Source organism: Sus scrofa, unplaced genomic scaffold (assembly GCF_000003025.6).
Source record: "Sus scrofa isolate TJ Tabasco breed Duroc unplaced genomic scaffold, Sscrofa11.1 Contig1955, whole genome shotgun sequence".
Taxonomy (NCBI): Eukaryota; Metazoa; Chordata; class Mammalia; order Artiodactyla; family Suidae; genus Sus; species Sus scrofa.
The window spans coordinates 199311-226212 of record NW_018084989.1 but is presented as its reverse complement, the minus strand read 5'-3'; the positions used below and the strand labels follow the sequence as shown (position 1 = coordinate 226212).

General features: G+C 35.9%; 1 protein-coding gene and 1 pseudogene across 1 annotated transcript; both read left to right on the top strand.

The window, feature by feature from the left end:
* Window positions 1–10507: 10507 nt before the first annotated feature.
* Window positions 10508–14219, top strand: LOC100151922 (olfactory receptor 6C2-like). The gene has a single exon (XM_021081680.1). It carries the CDS (start codon window positions 10769–10771, stop codon window positions 11705–11707), a length of 939 nt encoding a protein of 312 aa, XP_020937339.1. The 5' UTR covers window positions 10508–10768; the 3' UTR covers window positions 11708–14219.
* Window positions 14220–22235: 8016 nt separating this feature from the next.
* LOC100153115 lies at window positions 22236–26577 on the top strand (annotated as a pseudogene).
* Window positions 26578–26902: the final 325 nt, after the last annotated feature.

The window sequence follows — 26902 nt, the reverse complement described above, 5'->3', positions numbered from 1 at the left end:
CAGATACTGCAGAAACACAAAATACCATAAGAGAATACTATGAACAACTATATGCCAACAAACTTGACGATCTGGAAGAAATGGACAGTTTTCTACAATCTTACAGCCTGCCAAAACTGAATCAAGAAGAAACAGACCAACTGAACAGACCGATCACTAGAAATGAAATTGAAGAGGTCATAAAAACACTCCCTACAAATAAAAGTCCAGGACCAGATGGCTTCAAAGGCCAATTCTACCAAACATATAAAGAGGATCTGGTGCCCATCCTCCTTAAATTCTTTCAAAAGGTTGAAGAAGGAACACTCCAAAGACATTCTATGATGCCACCATCACCCTCATTCCAAAACCAGACAAAGATACCACCAAAAAAGAAAACTATTGGCCAATATCTTTGATGAATATAGACACAAAAATTCTCAACAAAATCTTAGCCAACCGAATCCAACAACATATCAAAAAAATTATACACCATGACCAGGTAGGGTACATCCCAGGTTCACAAGGATGGTTCAACATGTGCAAATCAATCAATGTCATATACCACATCAACAAAAGAAAAGTCAAAAACCATATGATCATCTCAATAGATGCAGAAAAAGCATTTGACAAAGTCCAACATCCATTCATGATCAAGACCCTCGCCAAAGTGAGTATAGAGGGAACATTCCTGAACATGATCAAAGCCATTTATGACAAACCCACAGCAAATATAATCCTCAATGGGGAAAAACTGAAAGCCTTCTCACTCAAATCTGGAGCAAGACAGGGATGCCCACTCTCACCACTGCTCTTCAACATAGTTTTGGAAGTCTTAGCCACAGCAATTAGACAAACAAAAGAAATCAAAGGCATCCATATAGGAAGAGAAGAGATCAAACTGTCACTGTATGCAGACGACATGATACTATACATAGAAAACCCTAAGGACTCAACCCAAAAACTACCTGAACTGATTAATAAATGCAGCAAAGTAGCAGGATATAAGATTAACATTCAGAAGTCAGTTGCATTTCTGTATACCAGCAATGAAATATTAGAAAAGGAATACAGAAATACAATACCTTTTAAAATTGCACCTCACAAAACCAAATACCTCGGAATACACCTGACCAAGGAGATAAAGGACCTATATGCGAGAACTATAAATCTTTAATCAAAGAAACTAAAGAAGATGTAAAGAAATGGATAGATATTCCATGTTCCTGGATTGGAAAAATCAGTATTGTAAAAATGGCCATACTACCCAAAGCAATCTACAGATTCAATGCAATCCCTATCAAATTACCCATGACATTTTTCACAGAACTAGAACAAACAATCCAAACATTTACATGGAACCACTAAAGACCCAGAATCGCCAAAGCAATCCTGAGAAACAAAAACCAAGCAGGAGGTATAACTCTCCCAGACTTCAAGAAATACTACAAAGCCACAGTCATCAAAACAGTGTGGTACTGGTATCAAAACAGACAGACAGACCAATGGAACAGAATAGAGAATCGGAAATAACCCTGACACCTATGGTCAATTAATCTTTGACAAGGGAGGCAAGAACATAAAATGGGAAAAAGAGAGTCTATTCAGCAGGCATTGCTGGGAAACCTGGACAGCTGCATGCAAAGCAATGAAACTAGAACACACCCTCACACCATGCACAAAAATAAACTCAAAATGGCTGAAAGACTTAAATATAAGACAAGACACCATCAAACTCCTGGAAGAGAACATAGGCAAAACACTCTCTGACATCAACATCATGAATATTTTCTCAGGTCAGTCTCCCAAAGCAATAGAAATTAGAGCAAAAATAAACCAATGGGACCTCATCAAACTGAAAAGCTTTTGCACAGCAAAGGAAACCCAAAAGAAAGCAAAAAGACAACTTACAGAATGGGAGAAAACAGTTTCAAATGATGCAACTGACAAGGGCTTAATCTCTAGAATATATAAGCAACTTATACAACTCAACAGCAAAAGAGCCAATCAAGCAATGGAAAAATGGGCAAAAGACCTGAATAGACTCTTCTCCAAGGAAGATATACAGATGGCCAACAAACACATGAAAAAATGCTCAACATCGCTGATTATAAGAGAAATGCAAATCAAAACTAGCATGAGATACCATCTCACACCAATCAGAATGGCCATCATTAATAAATCCACAAATAACAAGTGCTGGAGGGGCTGTGGAGAAAAGGGAACCCTCCTGCACTGCTGGTGGGAATGCAAACTGGTACACCACTATAGATAACAGTTTGGAGATACCTTAGAAATCTATACATAGAACTTCCATATGACCCCGCAATCCCACTTTTGGGCATATATCCGGACAAACTCTACTTAAAAGAGACACGTGCACCCGCATGTTCATTGCAGCACTATTCACAATAGCCAAGACATGGAAACAACCCAAATGTCCATCGACAGATGATTGGATTAGGACGATAAGGTATATATACATAATGGAATATTACTCAGCCATAAAAAAGAACAACATAATATAATTTATAGAAACCATGGGTGGAACTATAGATTTTCATACTGAGTGAAATAAGTCAGAAAGATAAAGACAAATACCATATGATTTCACTTATAACTGGAATCTAATATCCAGCACAAAGGAACATTTCTACAGAAAAGAAAATCATGGACCTGGAGAATAGACTTGTGGCTGCCTGATGGGAGAGGGAGGGAGTGGGAGGGATCGGGAGCTTGGGGTTATCGGATACAACTTGGAATGGATTTACAATGAGATCCTGCTGAGTAGCATTGAGAACTATGTCTAGATACTTACATTGTAACAGAATGAAGGGTGGAAAAAAAATGTATACATGTAAGTGTATCTTGGCCCCCATGCTGTAGAGCAGAGAAATAAATAAATTAATTTTTTAAAAAATTAAAAATTTAAAAAATGAAACAGATATTTTTGAGTGCTTACTCTCTGCCAGGCAATGGCTTAAAGGGATACTTTATTTCTCATAATTTTAAACTTACATAAATTGAGAAAACGGCATAATGCCCCCTGCTGTACCCATCACAGTGTCAAGTATCTGTCTCCAGTCAATCTTGTCTCATCTACAAACTGGTCCATTCCTCACAAATCCTACTTGATTATTTGAAACAGATACACATATTATCTCACCTATAATATTTCAGTACGTATCTCTAAAAACAAATATTTTTTAAACATGAAGTTGTAGCATATATGTAATATATAGTAAAGAACATAGGAGTTCCCATCGTGGCTCAGTGGTTAACGAATCTGACTAGGAACCATGAGGTTGTGGGTTCGATCCCTGGCCTTACTCAGTGGGTCAAGGATCTGGCGTTGCCATAAGCTGTGTAGCCATGAGCTGTGTTGTAGGTCACAGAGGTGGCTCGGATCCTTCATTGCTGTGGCTCTGGCATAGGCCGGCAGCTACAGCTCTGATTAGACCCCTAGCCTGGGACCCTCCATGTGCCACAGGAGCCACCTAAAAAAGGCAAAGAGACAAAAAAAAAAAAAAAGGAACATAATTCAATGTGTACAGATTGACGAATTTTTGTAAGTGTAGCTACTCATGTAACCATCACACAGATCCAGATATAGCATATTTTCAGCCTCATAGAAACCTCTTTCATGTCTCTTCAGATCAATATCTTTCCAAATAAATCTGCTATACTGACATAAAATGCCAAAGATTAGTTTTGTATGTTCATGATCATTGTATGAATAGGAATGCAGAGAATGTGCTCTTTTGAGTCTGGTTTCATTTGCTCCCATTATGTCTGTGACAGTTGTAGCAATAGTTTATTCTTTTAATTTATAAGTTGTAATCAATTATAAAAATACAACACAATTTAATCATTTTCTCTTCATGGATATCTGGGCTGGTTCCCAGTATGAGTCATAATGGCTGCTAAGAATTCCCTTTACATGTTTTTCGGCAGACATACTCACTCATGTCTTTAGAATATAGAACTAGCAGTAGAATTGATAGGCTATATTGTAGCCATGTTCTCAGGTTAGTTGACACTGTCAAATAATTTTTGAAAATAGTGTGCCAATTCATTCTTCTATCAGCAATGGATAAAAGTAATAATTGCTCCACATTCTTGCTAACATGTAACTTTTCCAGTTTAGCCATATTTTAACTAATGATGTTGGACACCTTATTGTATGCTTTTTGGATATTAGACTTCCTATTTTGTGACATGCCTATTCAAAAATGTGTACCTTTTATTAGATTTCTTTCCTCTTTAATTTTTTTTTTTTGGAGTTTTGTGATCTTCTATATACTAGTCCTTTGTCAGGGTTATGTACTGACATATTTTTAATTATCTCTGTCTTGCTTTTCCTATTGTTTTTTATCTTGACTTTAAAAAGCAAAAGTTCCTAATTTTGTTTTTAATTTTTTTTTCTACAACCATACCTGCAGTATATAGAAGTTCTTGGGCTAGGGGTAGAATCAGAGTTGCAGCTGCAGGCCGATGCCACAGCCATGGCAACACCGGATCAGAGCTGCATCTGTGACTTATGCCACAGCTTGCAGCAATGCCAGATCCTTAATCCACTGAGGGGGGTCAGGGATCAAACACATATCCTCATGGACACTATATCGGGTTCTTAACTGAACTCCAGTTCCTAACTGTAGTGAAGTCAATTCATGATTTCCTTTCTGTTACGGCTCTTTATTTTTTGTTTCAGGAATCCTTGCAGAACCCAGTGCCAGGGAGGTATACCTCAATGTTCTAGACTGTAAGTTTTACTCATGTATCTTACAAATGAAGGTTAATTGCCCATCTGAAATTAACTTTTATATAAGGCTTGAGGTAGGGAACAATGTTCAGTTTTTTCACGTGACTATCCAAGTAACTTGCAATTATTTTTTGAAAAGAATGACCATTGATCTTTTCTACTTGCATTCAATGGCAAGCCTGTCATAACCAACTGATTCATGTATGAGTCTTTTTCATTTAATTCCATTGATATACTTATCTTTGAATCAGTATGCTACTGTTTTATTTATAGCAGCTTTAAAATAAGTTTTTATAGTCAGTATTGTAATTCAAACAACTTTCTTCTGTTTCCTTAAGATTACTTGGGCTCTTTTTGGCCCTTTGTTTTTCATAAAACTTTAAAAATGTTGGCAATTTTTCTAAGCAAGTAAAAAATACTCTTCAGTGATTTAAGACTGCATTCGATATATGGGTCAATTTGGGTAAAATTAATGTCTTTACAACATTGAGAATTCCAATTCAATACAACATGTATCACACACATTACTTTTTATATATTGAACCATTCTTGTATGCCAGGGATAATCCCACTAGGACATGGTGTAAGATCCATTTAATGTGCTGGTGAATTTGGTTTAGTAGTATTTTTTGTTAAGGATTTTTACATCAATATTCAGCAGAAATATTGGCCTGTAGTTTTTTGATAGTATTCTACCTAGTTTGATAATCAGGATAATAATACCTTGTAAAATTAATTTGAAAGTGTTTCCCCTTTCTTCAACCTTCTGGGAGAATTTGAGAAGGGTTGGCCTTAATTCTTTAAATATTTGGTAGAATTCATCAGTGAAGCCATCTTCTATATAATATTCCCTTAGATTTCTTTTTTAAAACATAAATTCATTTTTAAGTGTGCTTTTTACCTTATAGATATTTGGAATTTGGGGGAAATTTCTCTTTATTTACAGCATAATTCCATGGTTGTCAGAAAACACTATTTGTGGAACTGAATGTATTACATTTCTTGAGATTTATCATATGGCTCAGAATATGGTTTTTCTTGACAAATTTTCAGTTTGCACTTGAAAAGAACATATATTCTGCTATTTTTGTGTGGAAAGTTCTACAAATGCCTGTTAGGTCTCAGTGGTTTACAGAATTTTTCAAGTCTTCAATTTCCATATTGATCCTCTGCCAAGTTGTTTTATCCATTAGTCATTAGTTTGCAGTTTTGCTCAAGTATTCCATATTCTTACTGATTTTCTGTTCATTAGTTCTACCAATTATTTTGTTTAAATATCCTACTGTAATTGTATAATAGTAGTTGAAATACTATTTCTTCTTGTAGTCTATCAGTTTTTGCTTCATGTACTCTGAAACTCTGTTATTAAGAGCATTAAATTTGAGAATTTCTATGTCATTTTAATAAACTCACCTCTTTAGTCATTGAGAAATAACCTTCTTTATTTCTGGTAAACTTTGCCCTAAAATCTAATATGTCTCATATTAATATAGCTATTCCGGACCTCTTTTGATTAGTGCTAGGAAGGGATATGCACTATTATCCTTCTAATTTTATGCTCTTTATATTTAAAAGGGAATTTTTTTATACAACTTGTACTTTGGTTTTGCTGGTTTATTCAATATGATAATCTGTGCCTTTTAGCTGGGATATTTAGATCATTTACATTTAATCCAGTTTTTATACGTCCAAGTTTAAATCTATCACCTGGCCAATTGCTTTTTGTTTTGTGCACCATCTCTTCTCTTACCTATTTTCTTTCCTTTTTTTTTTTTTTTTTTTTGCTTTTTAGGGCTGCACCCATGACACATGGAAGTTCCCAGGCTAGGGATCGAATTGGAGCACCAGAGTACACCACAGCCACAGCAATGCAGAATCTGAGCCACATCTGCGAACTACACCAGAGCTCATGGCAACATCAGGTTCTTAACCCACTGAGTGAGACCAGGGATTGAACCTCCATCCTCATGGATACCAGTCAGATTTGTTTCCACTGAGTCATGAAGGGAACTCCCCTTTTTGCTCTTTTTTTATGCATACTTTTGGATTAAGTGAATTTTGTAGTTTTGCTTTCATCTCCTGTGTTAGTTTCCTACTGTAACTGTAACTAATAACACAATTAGTAGCTTGAAATGACACAAGTTTCATCTACCCTTTTTTGAGTTAGATGTCCAGTGTGAGTCTCACTGGGTTAAAATCAAGGCGTTCCTTTTTGGAAGTTCTAGGGTGGGGAATATTTTTCCTTGACTCTTCGGCTTCAAGAGACTGCCCAAATTTTTTAACTTATGGACCCCTTCTTCTAACTTCAAAGTCAGCAACATCATGTCTCTCTATAAACGTTCCTATGATCAAATATCTCTCTGTTCTCTTATGCCTTCCTCTTTTGCTTAAGGACCCTCGTTATTGCTTTGGGCCCACCTACATAATCCAGGATAATTTCCCTATCTTACAGGCAGACAATTAACAACCATAATTTCATCTATAAACTTACTTTTTAATATGTAAGTTAATATATTAATAAATTTTGGGATTCATACAAAAACATCTTTGGAGGTTGGAGGAGGGCATTATCTGCCTACCACATTTTCCTTGATGGGTTACTAGCTACTACACTTGGTTTCATTATTTTTGTATTTGATTTAGGATTTATAGTATATATCTTCAATTTACCACCGTCTACCTTCAAATGTCATATAACCATCTATGCAATAGAATCCTGACAGCATAATGCCAACAGAATGGCGATTACATTTTTGAACTTGTTCATAGAATGTGTGTTTTAAAAAAAATTATTGAAAATATATATTGAAAAATATTAAAAATGAGTATACCATCCTGCAGTTATTTATATTTTTCCTTTCTTAATTATCTGTATTTTTGTGTTTCAAGTAAATATAATAAAAATAATAAAGAAGAAAAAATGGTCTTTTGTGATCATTTAGCTGCTATAAATGAAACGAAAACAAAGAGAAGTCTATCCGGTTCCTTATCAACGGGCTTTCACTCTTTTAATGTGTGTCTGATGTTATTTTTGAATTCATGTCTCTAAGGAAATGTCCCCACTGTTGCTTCTTTCAGGCGTCTTGCTGAGTGGCTTACCCAAGGGATTCATTAGTGATTCCTTACCCTAAGACGCTAAGAAATCATGTTTATATACTTAGTTTCAGTTTTGTCAGCAAAGCTCCTTCCCCAAAAAAGGCACTCTTATTGGTATAAAATTAGAGCAATGAGAATTATCATTTCTTCAAACCAAAGACAGTTCATCATTATCCAGAAGCCTCTGAATAGTGTTTTACTTAACATTTTTCTCTTCATCTTTTTAACCTTCGGGGCTACTGTGGGTGATGAATCAGCTGACACTACTATTGGCACTTGGAAAAGTAAGTATGATGCTTATAATTTCCCTCATTTTTCCCTTTGAGAAATCTAGATGACAGTTTCTCCTGAGCAACAAATTGTATCTGTTTTCACCAATATTGTAATGAAAAAGCTACTTAAATGATTGTACTTATTTAATTGTACTTAATCAAAAGCTTTATTGATTGGCAAGTTTTCATCAAGGGTGCATGATATTTGTGTAGCTAGTTCACCAAAACATTATGATTTCATTAGATTGATAGATACGGATATAGATAGATATATAAAAGCATATGACAAGAATTGCTTTATTTAATGACCCACAAACATTTTTAGAATGAGAATAATTTCTGAAAGCCAATAACTCAACAGTCACATTTCGGGGTCTGTTGTTTTCCCAAAAGTCTCCTTTTAATAGGTTTTAAGTAAGAGAATAAAAGAAAAGGAAAAGAAAAGTTTGTTGGATATTGCCCAGATCACTCAGAGTTGAGAACATTTTCACATGATGCTCTAGGAACGTCTAGGTTGAGGATAGGATGATGGAGAGTATGGGTGGCTTGCAGACCTAGTGCCATCAAGTACATCACAAGAGTAGGCTGGTGAGCCTAACAGCTCCGCAGAAAACTATGGCCCTAGGTCGGTCCTCTCTCCCTAACAGGACAGCAGTTTTAACTGTGGGAACTGTACACAAAGTGGGAACTGACAGAGCTCAATATCGATACAAAGACAGTGTTTTAAAGAAACTAATTAAAACCATTCACCTAACAAACTAAATGGGGAAATTTTCTTTAAACTCTCAATTTAAGAAAACTATGGCCACTGGAAATTTTTGATTAGCTGCTATTATAAATATTTAGTAATAACTTACTATGATGGAACAGTCTGGTCCAAAACCCCATTGTATGAGGCCCTTAAGCTTTGTTTTGTTAGTCTCTTACAGAAGAATGCATTGATAAAGTATAATTGGAAACAACAAAGAGAAAACTCCAAGGAAAACTTTTTTATCTGCAGAAGGTAGGAGGAGAAAAAATTCTGTATTGGTCTATTTTATGAGAAATTTTACACACAGACATAATAAGAAATATTTCATGGATGATGTCAGAGCCACTAACAAGTCCTACTCCAAACCAAGTGTCAATACACTTTAAAACTTTGTTTCAGTAAAACACAGTAGTGATTTTCATTAGGCAAAAAATCAAGCATTCATATAGTGGACCAGATGTATAATATTAATAAAAACATTATGGATGTCACTTGGGTAACATTGTTCAAATGCTTTAAAATTAGGAATATCCTTGTCCTGGAAATTCCACTGACATAATTATGATAAATGTGAAGTATTTATACAAAAGAAAGAAATTTGAGCCTTCTTTAACACCATATACGAAAATAAACTCAAAAGAGATTAAAGACCTAAGTTCAAGACTGGATACTATACAAATAATTTTTTTTTTTTTTTGTCTTTTTGCCATTTCTTGGGCCGATCCGCGGCATATGGAGGTTCCTAGGCTAGGGGTCGAATCGGAGCTGTAGCCACCCACCTACACCAGAGCCACAGCAACATGGGATCCGAGCTGCATCTGCAAACTACACCACAGCTCACGGCAACGCCGGATCCTTAACCCACTGAGCAAGGGCAGCGACCGAACCTGCAACCTCATGGTTCCTAGTCGGATTTGTCAACCACTGTGCCACGACGGGAACTCCCAAATAATTTTAGATTGACAGTTTTTTTGTTATTCTTTTCAGCATGATAAGGATGTTATTCTGTTGACCTCATTTTGGTGAGTTTGCTTTTTAGTCCATTCCCAGCTTTCTGGATTCCAGGAGGATTTTCCTCTGCCTTGATAAACTGTCCCAGTTTTGGAACAGGCTATCCCATATCCTGTGTAGATGTGCCATATTTTGGAAGGGTTTTTCTCAGTTCTCTGTCCCATTCCTTATCCTGCATTTGAAATGTATTCTGAGGACTTTTTATTTATATTTGGGACAATATCTGTTCCCCCTCTGAAACTTTGATATAATACCTCTAGTGTGAATTTGTGGGAAGGGGTAAGTGAATATTCACTCTGGGGAAACTTGGAATTTTGTCTACACAAAAGCCCTTATGCAGCCACTATAAGTGTATTAACATTCTGGCTGGTTCCTTTGTTCTCTTACCTATGGCAAATCCCTTCATTTTTAAGAACTCTGCTATAGATGCAGATAGTTTAGGGTCATTCCTCTCCCAGGAAGTGTGTAAGACTTTATAGTTTATTTCATGTAGATGTCTTTGGATCCTCAGCTCTCTGAGAGAATTTCTTTTTATGGTGCACCCACAACATAGGGACTGAATCCAAGCCACAGCTGTGACCTAGGTCACAGCTGCAGCAATGCTGGATTCTTTAACCCTTGCATCAGGCCAGAGATCAAACCCATGCCTCCACCTCAACCCAAACCACTGCAGTCTGATTCTTGACCCACTGCACCTCATTGGGAACTCCTGAGAGGATTTTTTTTTAACCATGATTTTATTACTAATCTGTTCTGTCTTGGTCATAGAGGAGGAATCAACAATGTGACTCTACAGCCTGACAAGGGAGAGTATTGCCCCTCTTGCCTTTGATACTCCTTTATGCATTTGAAATCTTGCTGAATTTTTCTTGAAAGCAATAAAGACATTGGAGATCAATGATGAGAAACCAAACAATAACAACCTTCATTCTCCTTGGACTGACAGATGACCCTCAACTTCAGATTCCAATTTTTATGTTTCTGTTTCTCACTTACATGTTGAGTGTAACTGGGAATCTGGCCATCATATCCCTCACTTTAGTGGACTCTCACCTGAAAACCCCCATGTACTTCTTCCTACAGAATTTTGCCTTTTTAGAAATTTCATTTACATCTGCTTGTATCCCTAGGTATTTGTACAACATAGCCACAGGGGACCGGTCAATTACTTATAATATTTGTGTTATTCAAGTGTTTTTTATTGGTGCACTTGGAGTGACCGAATTTTATCTCTTGGCCACAATGTCCTATGACCGCTACGTGGCCATCTGCAAACCCCTGCATTATGTGGCCATCATGAACAGCAGAGTGTGCGGAAGGCTTGTCCTCTGTTGCTGGACAGCTGGAATGCTGATCATACTCCCACCACTTATCATGATAGTAAACCTTGAATTCTGTGACTCTAATGCAATTGATTACTTTTTCTGTGATGCATCTCCTATCTTAAAGATTTCATGCTCAGACACTTGGCTTTTGGAGCAGATGGTGATAGCCTGTGCTGTGCTGGCCTTCATCACAACACTTTTGTGTGTTGTTCTGTCCTATGTATACATTCTCAAGACCATTCTAAGGTTCCCCTCTGCTCAGCAAAGGAAAAGGGCCTTTTCTACCTGTTCTTCTCACATGATTGTGGTTTCCATCACCTATGGCAGCTGCATTTTCATCTACATCAAGCCTTCAGCAAAGGAATCCGTGGCTATTAATAAGGCTGTGACAGTGCTCATGACCTCCATCGCCCCCATGCTGAACCCTTTCATCTACACTCTGAGAAACAAACAAGTGAGACGAGCCTTCAGGGACTCATTCAAAAGAATCACATTCCCCTCAAAGAAGTAAAAGAATGCTGAAATCTAGGAATGAAGTTTTCAAAAGATGGAGCTTCCTAAATATAAATTCACTAAGACAAGATTATCCTGTCTTTCTCATCTGTGCTCTAATCTAGGCTAATTTCCTCAAAACATCCTTTAGACTTCAGACCAAAATCAGTTTATTCTTTACTCTTCTCATAAATGAGCTAACCACCTTATCAAAAAATAACTATATGTTCATACTAAATATATTAATTTCTTTACCTTCTTTCCAACTTAACCGAAACTACAAAATTTCCAAATGGTGAAAAACAAACATGATGCAAAACAAAACAAAAATTACTGCCTAATTTATGAGAAATGTGTTCAAAACGAATTAACATCACTACAAGAAAGTTGTATTCTGAATCTAAAAAAGAAAAAATAAAGACTCAGCACTACTACCTCAGCCATGCATACATGAAATTTTAGACACAGTTAGGTGGAACTAAACTCTATCATAATCCTGGCCAATAAGTTTTGATGATTGAGGATGGCCAAATACACACTAGTATTAAAATGGGCAAAGGACCTGTCCTTCCAGAATGTTTGGGAATTTTCTCTACGACTATCCAGATCTACTTTCAATCCTTTTCCATTGTTTTCTATGCTCCATGAGACTTACCTTACACAGAAGCACACTCAAATATTAAAATCAGATATAAAAATCAATATTTTGCTATAGGGATTGAATATAAAATAATAATTAATGAATGGATTTTGGAGAGCCTCTATAGTGAGTCCAAATTATTTACTGTATAATTGTGTTTTATCAAGGACCAAGCTACCAGCAATGGTATGAAACAGTGAGCTCTAAGATTTCAGCTTGAAAATAGTTAAGAAGGTAGAACAGTAAAAGAAAATTTTATTATTGATGGCATCATAATACACTGTCAATAAAACCAATCCAGAACATGGACAAATTTTTAAATAAATTTGGAAAAATGCAATGGAGATACAGAATCTATAAATTATTATATTGTGATACAGTTAAACTGATCTATAAGAAATTTATCCTTAAAAGCTGTAAAAATGATAGAAAGTCCACCAGTATAGTTACAATATTGATCACAAAATTAAAGAATACATTTTATGTGAACCTGCTCAAGGTTACTTGTCATTATTTATCACCAACGGATTTTGACATTTTCTGTTCTAACAAAATCACTGATTTTCTTGTAAAGATTGGACCAAAATCAGAAGTCAAATTTGAGGAACCATATTCACAACATTCATTCTGCTAGTACTAACAGATGATCCACAACTGCCTTTACTTTTTCTCATTACCTACTTGTTGACTGTAACTGGGGACCTGGCTAAAATCCTACTTACATTAGTGGATTCTCACCATAAACACCAATGTACTTTTTGCTACATAGTTTTTCCTTCTAAGAGATCTTATTCACATCAGCTTGTACTCCTAGATACTTGTATAACCTACTGTGCTTGTACCATCCAAGCATTGTTTACTAAACGCTTGGTGGTAACTGAATCTTTCCCTCTGGCCACCATGTCCTGTGATCACTACGTTGCCATCTACAAACCCCTGAACTACACCACCACATGAGCACCAGGCTGCAGAAGAGTCATGTTTTGTTCTTGGATGGCTGCCTTGTTAATCATACTTACACCGTTTAGCTTGAGCCAAAATCTGGAATTCGGTGGCTCTAATGTCATTTATAGCCTTTTCTGTGATGGCTCTCCCTTTCTGAACGCTCTCATGCTCAGACACATGGGTAATTGAGCAGATGGTTATAGTTTGTGATGTGCTGACCTTCATTACAACATTTCTTTTTGTAGTTCTCTCCTACATATGCATAATCAAATAAGATTTCTGTCATCTCAGCAAAGGAGAAAAGCCTTTCCTATCTGTTATTCCCTTGTGATTGTGGTTTCTATCACCTACGGCAGCTGTATCTTCATCCACAGCACACCTTCAGCAAAGGAATCAGTTGCTATTAATAAGGTTGTAATTGAACTAACTACTTTTATTGCTCCTCTGTTGACCCCCTTCATTTACACCTTGAGAAACCAGCAAGAAAAACAAGCTTTCAATGACCCAATCAAAAGAATCACCTTCTCCAAGAAGAAAAGGAATGCCAAAATTGATGATTCAAGTTTTCATACATTAGCCTCTCAAAGCATGTATCATTAAGTTACTAAAATTATTTGTTCTTTCCTAATCTGAAATCCATTCAAATTAAATTTCTACGACTGGAACCATAAACCTCCTAAAAGAAAACATAGGCAGAACAGTCTTTGGCTTAAATCCTAGCAATATTCTTTTTTGCATCCATCTTTTAAAGCAAAGGAAGTAAAAGCAAAATAAACAAATGAGATCTAATTAGACTTAAAAGTGTTATACATCAAAGAAAACCATCAACAAAACAAAAAGACAACCTACTTGGGAGAAAATATTTGCTAAGGACATGAATGATATGGTGTTAATATCCAAAATGTATAAATAGCTCATAAAATCGAACATCAAAAAATAACCCAATTAAAAAAAATGTGCAGAAGACCTGAATAGACATTTTCCTAGGAAGACATACAGATGGCCAACAGGCAAATGAAAAGATGATCACCATCATTAATTATCAGAGCTGAAAATTAAAACCATAATGATATATACTTCACACCTGTCAGATCAAAAAGACTATTCCAGGAGTTCCCGTCGTGGCTCAGTGGTTAATGAATCCAACTAGGAACCATGAGGTTGTGGGTTCGATCCCAGGCCTCGCTCAGTGGGTCAAAGACCTGGGGTTGCCATGAGCTGTGGTGCAGGTCACAGACGCGGCTTGGATCCCACGTTGCTGTGGCTCTGGCGTGGGCCGTTGGCTACAGCTTCGATGAGACCCCTAGCCTGGGAACCTCCATATGCTGTGGGAGTGGCCCTAGAAAAGACAAAAAGACAAAAAAAAAAAAAAGACTATTCCAGGGCATCCAGATAAAACCATAATTCAAGAAGATACATGCACCCCTGTGTTCAGACCAGCACTATTTACAATAGCCAAAACATGGAAACAACCTAAATGTCCATCGACAGAGGAAAGTTTACCCGAAAGGCAACCAAAACAGCAATTCATGGAAATTACATAGAGATCATGCAGACTTCAACTATAATGCTGAAATTATTTAAACCACAAGTTTCCTAAATGAAAACAGTAAAAGTTCTTCTCGAAAGGTATAAGAAGTTATAAAGAAAAAAAGAGAAAACTGGCAATTGAGTTTTAGGGATGAATGTGATTATTGATTATGCAAAAAGCATAGAGAAACCCGAAGCAAGTATGAATCTTCAATCCCCCTCTTCCTTGCTATACAATAGCAGCCTCCTTCTACTTAGAAAATATATGAAAGTCCTCACCAAGTGCATTGGAAGATAATACTTAGTTTCCTTAAAATCTGCCCTCACTTCAAGCCATGGCTTTTATAACAATACCTAGGACCAGGTCTCAACTTGGCCTTCCTAGGGAGGCAGTTTTCGTTTTATAGAAGGGAAATAATTACTCACCAAAAAAGCTAACATGTACTGCAGGAGTCAAGATAACATATTTAAGAATGGATTGTGAAGGTGCTAGAGTTGAGTGAGCGTTAAGCAAAATGCTGAATAAGGGAGAAAGTATTGATATACCTTAGCATCCTGGCAAAAACACCCAGAGACAGGATAGCTATTATCCTCAGTCCTTGAAGTTTGGACACACCGGAGCTTGCAGGAAATGAACTACAACAGCTTTACATCATGTTTTAAAATGGTGCAAAAAGTCTCAAAGACTTAGGAATGCTAGTCTGGCTTTACAAACTAAAACCAGAGAACACACCAGCTGTGAGAAGCCAAAGGAAATTCCCTTCACAAAGCAAGTAAGTAGTGTTCTGGTAGAGACAACACCAGCATCTCTGGGAACTCAGTAGTGATTGTTCTTTGTAGACCAAGGATTTGGGTAAGAGCCTGTTCTTTACGAATGGCAAGATTCAGAGTGCCAGAGACCAGCCAACAACATGTAATTATCAAGAGCAAAGTGGACTCCATCTTCCTAATTTTGTTTACCATGGAATGGTAATCCAGGGTCATTATCTTGCAGGTGTCCATAGCATAAGACTGACATGGGCAGAAAAGAAGGTATTTTTGATCTATATAATCAAGAAGGTTCAAGAAAGCTGAGGGAAGCCATCTCAATGGAAATTCAGTCTCTAACTCAATTTCATAACTGAGCCAGTTTCCAGCTACCAAATCTATCATGTCTTCTTGAGGAAGCATGCTGCAAAGCCACAGAAAATATAGACAAATTTATCAGTTCTTCCCCAAAGAGGTGTGATCACTTAGCAGAGTAATTTTAGACCTAAAAAAAGGGACTCCCAAATTCTTTCAAGTTCTATTGAAGTTGACTTTTCAGTTCTATTGGAACTGATTCTAACACCACAGAAAACAAATGTCCCTACAGCTTGTGTGTTTGGAAGCCAGGTGATGAAATCTTGTCTAATCATTTTGCAGTGGATCCAAAGGATTTATAATTCCACCTAGTAATTACTTCTGTGGTTGCTGCGTATCTAAAAATCAAAATGGACATATTAGTAACTACCAGAATAATTACTTGATCTACACATACAAGTCCATGCATGCAAATATACAATTATCTCAAATCAAAAGTTTAGTTAAAATAGAAGTAAACTGAGGGTTTCTTGGTGGTGCAGCAGGTTAGGGATCTTGTGTTGTCAATGCTGTGACTCAGGTCACTGCTGTAGCAGGCATTCCATCCTTGGCCTGGAGACCTCTGAATTTCATATATATACATGTAATTGTGGGTTGGGAGGGATGTCTGGCCCTAAGGACATTCTGAGAAAAAGACAAATGAAAGCATGAATGAAAACAAAAATTAAATTTCAAGCGGTTGCAAAGACATTCTTTAAAGTTATTGCAGCTTCAGCTCCAATTAAATTTGCAACCTGGAGTTCCTGTTGTGGTTCAGCAAGTTAAGAACCCAACTGGTATCCATGATGATGGGGTTTGATTCTGGCCTCATTCGTTGGGTTAAGGATCCCGCATTGCTGCAAGCTGTGGTGTAGGTCGTGGATGCAACTCAGATCTGGCATTGCTCTGGCTGTGTGTAGGCTGGCAGCTTCAGCTCTGCTTTGACTCCTAGCCTGGGAACAATCATTTGCCACAGGTGTGGCTCTGAAAAGCAAATAATAATAATAATAACATTAGTAGTAGTAATAATAATAATAATGATAAGAATAAAATAAATTTGCAACCTAACCAGGTACCTTACGCTAAGGTAAGGGAACTCTTTGCAAAGACTGGGACTCTGAGACATGAAACAAATGTTTAGATAGACACGGATGAAGCTTGAAACAAGCAATGAATACATGATATTTCTTCCACAGAAGGAGATATTTCAGTCACAGCCCACATCCAAAAACAGGTAGGAGTATCATTCAGGGTTAGGTTCAGCTGCATTTAGAAGAAAACACAAATAGCTATTGTTTCAACACATTAGAAATTAGTTTTTCATCTCATGGAGAAGTCTGAAGGTGGGCTAACAGTCATTTGGAATCCAGAGTCCTCTTACATTTCTTGTCTTCCATTAGCCTATTTCACAGTCCTAAGTTACCCCATGGTCCTAGGTGGTTGCCAGAGGTCTAGACATTGTGTCCACATTGCAGTAAACAAGGAGAAATGGAAAAGGGGAAAAAAGCACATCCCAGTTCTGACCTCATCTTAGAAGCCTTTTCAGAAATACACTTGATACATCAGCTCTTATATCATTTGCCATAATCTTAGTCATATGGTCATACAAACTGTAAGGGGGCTGGGTAGTGTTATATCTGGGCACTTTACACACTTAGTAAAATTGGGGCTCAGTTGCTATAAATATGGAATATACTGAGCAGGAAAAGCTAACTTTGTCACAGCAGCTCATCAGGATATTCTTCAAAATTTTATACGAAAGGTAGAAAGGCATCTCTTCCCCCCCACCCCCATTTCATCTGCCATGGAAACTTTTCAATCACTCTCTGCCAAAAGTGGGATAACAGAGAGATGTGATGTGACTCGGCTAGTCACTGGAAGAAACCTCAGTAGAGGAGCACCTAGTGGACTGAGGAAGAGGGCAGTGGACTGAGGAAGAGGGCAGTGGAAGAGGGCAGGACTTCCTTCTTTGTCATGATTGAAATACATTTGAAATCATGACAAAGAAGGAAATCCTGCCATTGGTGACAATGTGAATTGACCTTGAGGGCATTATGGTAAGTGAAATGAGTCAGAAAAAGACAAATACCTTATGATATCACATATACATGGAATCTGAAAAAGCCAAATTCATGGAAAAGGAGAGTAGAATGGTAGCAAGGGAGATGGAAGAAATAAACTGAAGAAATAACTGAGATTTTGCATTATCAGTTAGACAAATTTCAGTTATCAAACAAATAAGTTCTGAGGATCTCCAGGATAGTTCCTATAATTAATAATAGTGTATAATACTAAAAGTTACTAAAAGAATAACATCTTAAATGATCCCACCACCAAAAAAGAATGGTAATTATGTGACGTGATGGATGTGTTAGCTAATGCTAAGGTTATAACCACTTTGCAATTTATAAATGTATCAAATAAATGTTATACAACTTAAACTTACATGATTTTATGTGTCAATTACATCTCAATAAAGCTGGAAAAAATAAAACCTGAGAAAGAACAAAGCAACTCACTACCACCTCCTGCCACCCTCCTGCCCTCCCCTTGGATATCAAAATTTGTTCAGAAAAAAAAGATTAAAATATCTTTCAATTTGATTTTCTGAAATGTAGCAAATACTGATATTTGAAAGAAAATCTCTTTCTTTTTTATGATTGAGTGATATTCCATTGTATATGTATACCACATATCCTTTATTCATCTCTTGATAGACACTTAGGTTGCCTCCAGGTCTTGGCTATTGTAAATAATGCTGCTATGAACATTGGGGTGCATGTGTCTTTTCAAATTAATGCTTTCGTTTTCCTCAAATACCAAAAAGTGGAATTGCTGGATTGTATGGTAGTTCTAATTTTGGTTTTCTGAGGCATCTCCATGCTGTTTTCCATAATGGCTACACCAATTCACATTCCCAGCAACAGCATACTAGGGTTCCCTTTTCTCCATATCCTCACCAAGGTTTATTTGTGGTCTTTTGGATTATGGCTCTTCCTATAGATGCAAGGTGATTCTCATTGTGGAAGGACCTGGATGGTTTTATGCTTAGAGAAAGGCAATACTATATATTATCGCTTATATGTGAAATCTATAAAATGAAACAAATGAATGACTATAACAAAAGAGAAACAGACTTACAGATATAGAAGACAAACTAGCGGTTATCAGTGGTGAGAGGGAATGGGGGAGGGGCAGGATAGGGATATCCAGCCCTTGCCAGCTCTATTAAGGTATGTCAGTGGGATTATGCTGCATTTCTTTTCCACTTTAGGAGTTTTCTATTTCTTTCAAATATAGCAAGTCCATGGTTGGAACATCCTTTCTTCTAATAGTTTTCACATACTTGAGAGAAATACCTGAAAGTTATGAATGTCTTACTGTCATTTCTCAAGCCACTGGAAGTGCCCTATGCTCCTTTAAACTCCTTGATACAGTTCTCACATCATCATTTAGGCTTATTTTCTTTCAGTAATGTTTCTTTGGGATCTTAAGCACTGGTCTCCTTGGGTTGGGTCTTATATATACTGAGGCAACTGATCCCCAAATTAATTAGCTTGGAGAAGACCACAATTCATGATAAATCAGTAACTTTCCAACCTTCTCACCAAGGACTTTTGAAAGGAAACATTTTGTTCAATGTGGCAAATTTAATGGAATTTTATACCCTTAAACTGAAATATTAAAGTTAGTCTTTGAACAGTAACGTGAATGTGATCCTGACCCACCATTTGCTCTTCATCACTGTTTTGCAGATTTTTAATAACCTCAATTCTCTGTAAGTATACTGGACCTTTCACATTCTATTACAGCATGCTGTACAAGTCAGTTTTATTACACATAATCCATGCCTTCTGTTCATAAACCCCAGGGGAAAGTTTTCCTTTGTGCTGTTTTTCTTCTTTTTTCTTTTCTCAATGAGTCCCTTAAGTACGCAATTAAAAAAGCAATAAAAGAAAGCTCACTTTTCACAGTGCAAAATCAACTATGAAATATCTCCCTACTTGGAGAATACGCTAACACTCCCTCAGATAGCCCTGAATTTTTTTCTACTTCCATTTCCAAATGCAAAGAATATAAGAATGTATTGTATCAATAAAGCCTATGATGCCATTTGGATATATTCACAGTAAATGCTATATAATTTATCTTACCTGAGATAGAACCAAATAAAGAAATTTCTACTGCCCAAGTCTAGAATGTTGGCCTAAGTTCAAACTTACATTAAAAGTGAGGTAGGAGGTGAAAATTTTAGAGAAGCACAGAGCACAATCCACATTTTTGCATTGAGGTGCAACTTAAAAGTCATTTTTCATTCCATTTCTTCCTGATATACTGTCTAGATCTGAGTACACTCAAAATTCATTACTAGCATTTTTTTTTTCACCCTTTCACATCCTAGAAGAGAATACAGGAACTAAGGTAAGTGCTTTGGAATTTGGATCTTCTATTTTTAATTGTAAATTAAGGTAATTTTGTGGAAATCAAAGGCAGATATTTATAAGCAGCTTGTTTTTTTTCTGGTTAATGGTTTTACATCTTTTTTTGTATAAATGTATAAAATGCATAAAGGGTTCCTATTCATGAAATACATCTAAATCTCTTCATTGCTTTTTCTGATTGATTGTTTACATTTGACATAGAATGGATACATTGAAAAAAACAGAAGACTAATAAAATCTCTCAAAAGACAGAAAGCTTCTCTTTGGTCATAATTTTGCCACATTTTAATTATCAATTTCTTTTCACCTGGTTATATCTTCCTAGAGATATATTTGCCATTCATTAATAAATAAATAGAAGTTATCAAGATTCTGATTATGGAAGAATAGATGCAAGAAGGAATTCATTGTTTTCATTTGGTGGCCAATAAACACAAAGCAGCTTTAGACACATACACTGTCTTTAATTATTCTAAGTCTTTTTAAATTTGATTCTGGAAATCACTGGGATATTCAGATAAACCCTCTGGACCAGGTCAAATTTTATTTTTTTAATCAAACTAGGAGAAAACTATTAAGGAAGCAATGTGTACTTGTCCTAAGTAGGCATAAATTTTGCCATGGGAAAAGGAAATAAAACAAAAATGGTATAAAAATTTTAGGTATATGATAGGTTTCAGAAAACAACTGAAGAGTTGACCATATTGAGAAAAGGAGTCATCACCAGCAATTCAGTTTCACAGATAAAAAAGATAATTCTAAAAAAACAGAAAATGCTTTTTTTTAAACTTATTTGTGTTTTGGGTTTTTTTATGTTTCTTAGGAATCATGTTAATGGTGAACTCCATATGGAAGAAGCCAAACTCAAACACAATCTGGCTAACAAAACACTCTGAAAATGAAGAAAAGTCTTGATATAGGTCTTACAAATAATGCAGTTGATTTCAAAATTATGTTCAGGGAATTGAAAACTGCTATTGAAAATGTGGTTGCAAGACTATGTCTGTTTCCAAATGTATAGCAGGATTTCACCCTTTTATTTATATTTATGTTCTATATTTTTATTTGTAAAATCTATTAACTATCATAATTGTATTCCTAAAAGTAAAACCTTGGTAAATAGATATCTTTCTTCATTTTGCAGAGAGAATTTTATCTTTATGTCAAGATTAGGAAAATTACCTATGAACTCTCTTAGATGCTGTGACTATGTTTTATGAATTTTAGGTCCAGTCTGCAATTTTCTGATTTGGCACACACCTGAGATGGATTTTGAATCATGTTCTTGTTGGTGCCATTCTTGAAGTAGTAATATATATGGCAGTGAGTCTTAAACATATTGTGTGTCATTTGCCTTTATTTAAAAAAAAAAAAAAAAAAACCTGGCGTTCCCACTGTAGTGCAGCAGAAATGAATCCGACTAGGAACCATGGGGTTGCAGGTTCAATCCCTGGCCTTGCTCAGTGGGTTAAGGATCCGGCGTTGCCATGAGCTGTGGTGTAGGTTGCAGATGCGGTTCGGATCTGGCATTGCTGTGGCTCTGGCATTGGCCGGTGGCAACAGCTCCAATTAGACCCCTAGCCTGGGAACCTCCATATGCTGCAGGTGTGACCCTAAAATGACAAAAGACAAAAAAACAAAAAACAAAACAAAACAAAAAACCCTTATATGTCCCCTCCTCATCATCATTTCCATAGAACTTAAGGGTGTTCCCAAACATTCTGAAATCTATCCACGTACTCAAGGCCAAGATCTTACAGTCTGTATTTGGTATGATAAAGTTAAAAAAGAGCAAAGATGTAGAACATACAAGGCTTTAAGTTCAATTTTGAGCTAAATTACTAATGCAGTACTTCTCCATTTGCTATGAACTTGAAAAGTTTGTAGAAATACAAATGCCTAGAACTCACCCACGGGATTCAAATGGATTATATCGGTTGTATCATGGGTATTTATGTTTAAAGATTCACCAGCTTTCTGATAGAATGCTGGCACGTAGATATAATACCCCAAACAAAGTCTTTAATCTGAGCCTCAGTTTTCTTCTCCACAAGGTGGGGATGGTAATACTCTATTCAAAGAGAGTCTTTGGAGATATTAATAAGAAACTTCATGTACATCTCCAAACAGTTCCTAGCACATTGTCGGTGATTAATGAATGTTAGGTTCTCTGTTGTCTTTTTCATTCTTTCTGATTGATTCTAATAGTTAATCCTGACCATTATTTTTTTTTAACTTCTTTGTCTACTTTAGACCATAAGTGAGAAATGAGGAATCATTCAGTGCAGACTGAGTTCGTCCTTTTGGGTCTGACTGATGACCCTGTGTGGCAGATTGTAATTTTTCTCTCTCTGTCTGTTACCTACATGTTGAGTGTGACTGGAAACTTAACCATCATCATTCTCACTCTGCTGGATTCCCACCTTAAGACACCAATGTACTTCTTCCTACGCAATTTCTCCTTTTTAGAAATCTCATTCACAACCTCTTGTATTCCAAGGTTCCTGATGAGCCTTGTGACAAAGGATCGAACTATTTCCTACATGAGTTGTATGGCTCAGTTATTTTTCTATTTCTTTTTGGGAGTAACTGAATTTTACCTTCTGGCTGCCATGTCCTATGACCGTTATGCAGCTATATGTAAACCTCTACATTATACCACTATTATGAGCAACAAAGTTTGCTACCAACTTGTACTCAGCTCCTGGGCAACTGGATTCCTGCTCATCTTTCCTCCAGTGATCTTAGGACTCAAGTTGGAATTCTGTGATTCAAATGTCATTGATCATTTTATTTGTGACTCTTCTCCCATCCTACAGATCTCTTGTTCAGATACACATTTTCTAGAGCTCATGTCTTTTCTCCTGGCTGTGGTGACACTGATGTCACATTGACATTAGTGATTCTCTCCTATGGCTCTATCATCAAGACAATTCTCAAATTCCCTTCTGCTCAGCAGAGGACCAAAGCCTTTTCTACCTGTTCTTCCCACATGATTGTAGTTTCCATTTCTTATGGAAGCTGCATCTTCATGTACATAAAACCATCAGCAAATGACAGAGTGATTCTAAGCAAAGGGTAGCTATGCTCCACACCTCAGTTGCCCCTCTATTGAATCCCTTCATTTATACCCTAAGGAACCAGCAAGTGAAACAGGCCTTTAAGGACATGGTCCAAAAATTTTTATTTGCTTCAAACAAATGAGAAAATTATAAAAAGTATGAAGGAAAAAAATGAATTAAAATGTTCCCCCTTTAATCGTGTTTTAGAATGTCATCTTCTGCACATATTTTTAGATTTATTAGCATAATATAATCTAACATAAAATTATATAATGATAAAATTATATAATCTAAAATTTGTGTGATACAAATGTTTTCAATAAGGCTCTATATGAGCTCTATAAGATGCCTTTTTAAAAATGCTTTAAGAGGTTTGATTTCCAAATCTAGATTCTGATCACAATTTTCCAAAGGATTCTACTGAACAGAAGCAGCCTCATTTCCATAGCTGTATTCCAAGCAGAAAGATGTACACAGAACAAAATGCATAGCACCTGAAATGATGACTTTTCATTGAAAAATCATTGGGAACATCATTTGCTTTGCAATAGCTGTCACATTATGAACAGACAGAACCAGGACAAAAAAAAAATTATTCTGGTTTTCTTCAATCTAACTTAGAGACCACGACAATAATATATTTTATATTAGATTTAAATATAAAAGTTTACAAGATTTTGCTATGCAAATAGTTGGATACCTTTTTGGAACCTGGCATGTAAATATAAAAGTTTATGAGATTTTGCTATGCAAATAGTTGGATACCTTTTTGGAACTTGGCATGTAAATAGAATTTTGTATGTGGAATCATATTTTTAGAAAAAAAATGACCATTTGACAGAAACCACAAAATCAGTTATATAGTAAAAAAAAAAGTTCAGTTATATTACACATAACATTATGCTCTGAAAATGTTTTGCATATATTTTAATGTGTTAGCAGATTGTACAAGTTAAGAATTTGGAGATATACTTTATAATAATTTAGTTTATGAAATATTTTTTATTCAGTTAGACAATAAATTACAGTCCTTGTTTATGTGATAAAAAAGTAATCAAATTCTATATGACCACAAATGAAAATATTTTAATTAAAATTCTAAGTTTTTTAATTTATTAAATAGATATCATCTATAGATGCCTGTGAGTTGAATTATAATGTAAGAAATTACTTAATTGCCTTACTTCAAAGCCTAAAGTATGTTTTGCTTCTTCCACAGAATCTTCCCGGTTGAATAAAGCTATTTTCTCTATCTAAAACATTCCTATTTAGAATGTAATACTTATTTTCCCATATAATACTAAATTGCACTTTAATAGTCTAGTCTAGTTCGCTGAGCACATGGTGATGTTACTGGTAATGATCGCAATACAGGCTAAATCTCAGCAAGGTCAGTGAAGTCAGTAGAATTTTTTTCTTTCTATTAACCAAGTTGATTTTAAAGTAAACTATTGCTATACCTTGTAAAAAAAAAAAAAAAAAGAAAAGAAAGGGTAAATACCTGAGTTCAAATTCCATAAGATAAACAGTGAGTTTTGCAACTCATTGAAGGAATAATCAAATGAATGCCAGAAGTCAAATTCCAAGTCTCTGACTGAGATAAGTTTTTGAATTTTCTCTAAAATCCAGCTGAAAACTGGCTTGTCATATATATACCAACTTACTTTTTAACCCTTATTAAGTGCTTTTATAATATAATCTCTCTCCTTTATATTTCTTTGGAATTTTGAATTGGTTTATAGGAGTATCTGAGAGTAGGAAAAAAATGATTCCCAGATTTATTCAATTCAATACCTTGGAAACCTTATTATGTGAAATTAACAGATTAGGCTCTATTATTAGAACAAAAATGAATGTACATATGATGATGAGTTTGAAAAAATATTTCACACTATAACTCTATATTTTAGTCAATAATAAAGATAAGATGCAAAATATTTCACAAGAATCTACAGATTTAACATATAAAATGCCTGTCAAAATTAAAGCTTTAAACTTGAGGGCTGTGGACAAAGAATGCCACCTGCCATTTAAGTAAACAAAAGATGTTGCAGTCATCAAGCCATCAGCCATTGCAGCCCTCCCATATGATAAAGATGCATGTCAATGGAATAGGCTAAATAAGCCCAGATTCTTGCATCTTCCCACATATAGAAAAGCACTAAAATCATTAACTTGAGATGTCTGCTGTTGCAACTAGCAGTCGTTTTTTGATTACTGAACAAAAAACTACATGTCTTTCTTTCTATTTTTCAGCAAAAAAATACTGGCTCCTCCCTTACCTATTTGGACAGTTCCTTAGAGCTATCTGAGAGCCTCCATCCTGACTTTATAGTCCTTAGTAAGGCCACCAAATAAAGCATAAATCTCAACTTTTAGGTTGTGGCTTTTTTTTTTTTCCAGTCAACAGTGTTTTTCTATCTGGTTATTCTGAGAAAAAATAGTTAGCATACTTAGCTAATGCCTAAATTATTCCAAGATTGATTACTAAAATCATGAGACTAGAGAAAGATGCTTAGAATTGTCATGAGACTAGAATTGAAAGATGCTAGAGATTAAGACATAATTTGATTTTTAAAAATAGCTGACCAAGGTCTCTGTTTAAAACTAGGAAGGTTAGGACAAATATGCATTTTGTAGCAAGTAAACCTGCATGTTGGACTGTCAACTAAACAGATGCAGTAACAGTGAGGGCAGTGTTATTATGCAAGATACAAGGAAGTATGTATACTCTAGTATTGAGTCCAAGATCACCCTGTATTTGCAGTCAAACAGGTGTTGATTCTGCAAAGTAAAATGTGATATAGACACTATATATATAACTGAGCAGGAGACTCTGGGGATCCCTCCCCCATGTCCTCTTCTGCCTCTGATTTGTAGAAAAGCTGTAATCTTCCAGGTATCCCCTGAGTCACAGAAGCCTGGCTCAGGAATTAATGATTGAAAGGATGTGAACATACAGTAATCCAATTCAAAGTTGGGCCAGGAGAAGTGGTAAGAATTTAAACAGGAAATCAGCCATATGGCAGTCACACAATCCTTACTTCTTCCCTGAAGAACAAAATGTTGTAATTAACGTAGAAACCAAAGGTGATGTGAACTCCGTTTGGACTTGATCCACACAACTAAGTGAACAAACAGAAACAGAAAACAAAGCATCTTTATGTAAACCAGGAAATATGAAGACACTCTGAATAGGAGAGTCTATTACAATTTGTTGATAATATTGATTGTTGATAATATCGATATGGCTTGATGGTGGTGGGTAAAAGACAATTTTCTTTTTGGTTCGATACACTTACTGATAAACTTGTGGGTGAAATAAAATGAATGCTATAAGGTAAAATGATACTCAAAAATAAAAGAGCAGAGCTTGATAGAGAACAATAATTTTAGTAAATTAATCATTATGGAATCTAGACAATGGGTACCTGTCTGTGCATTATATCTGGTCTCCTGCTGTGAATGTTTAAAAATGACATTTGAAAATGGCT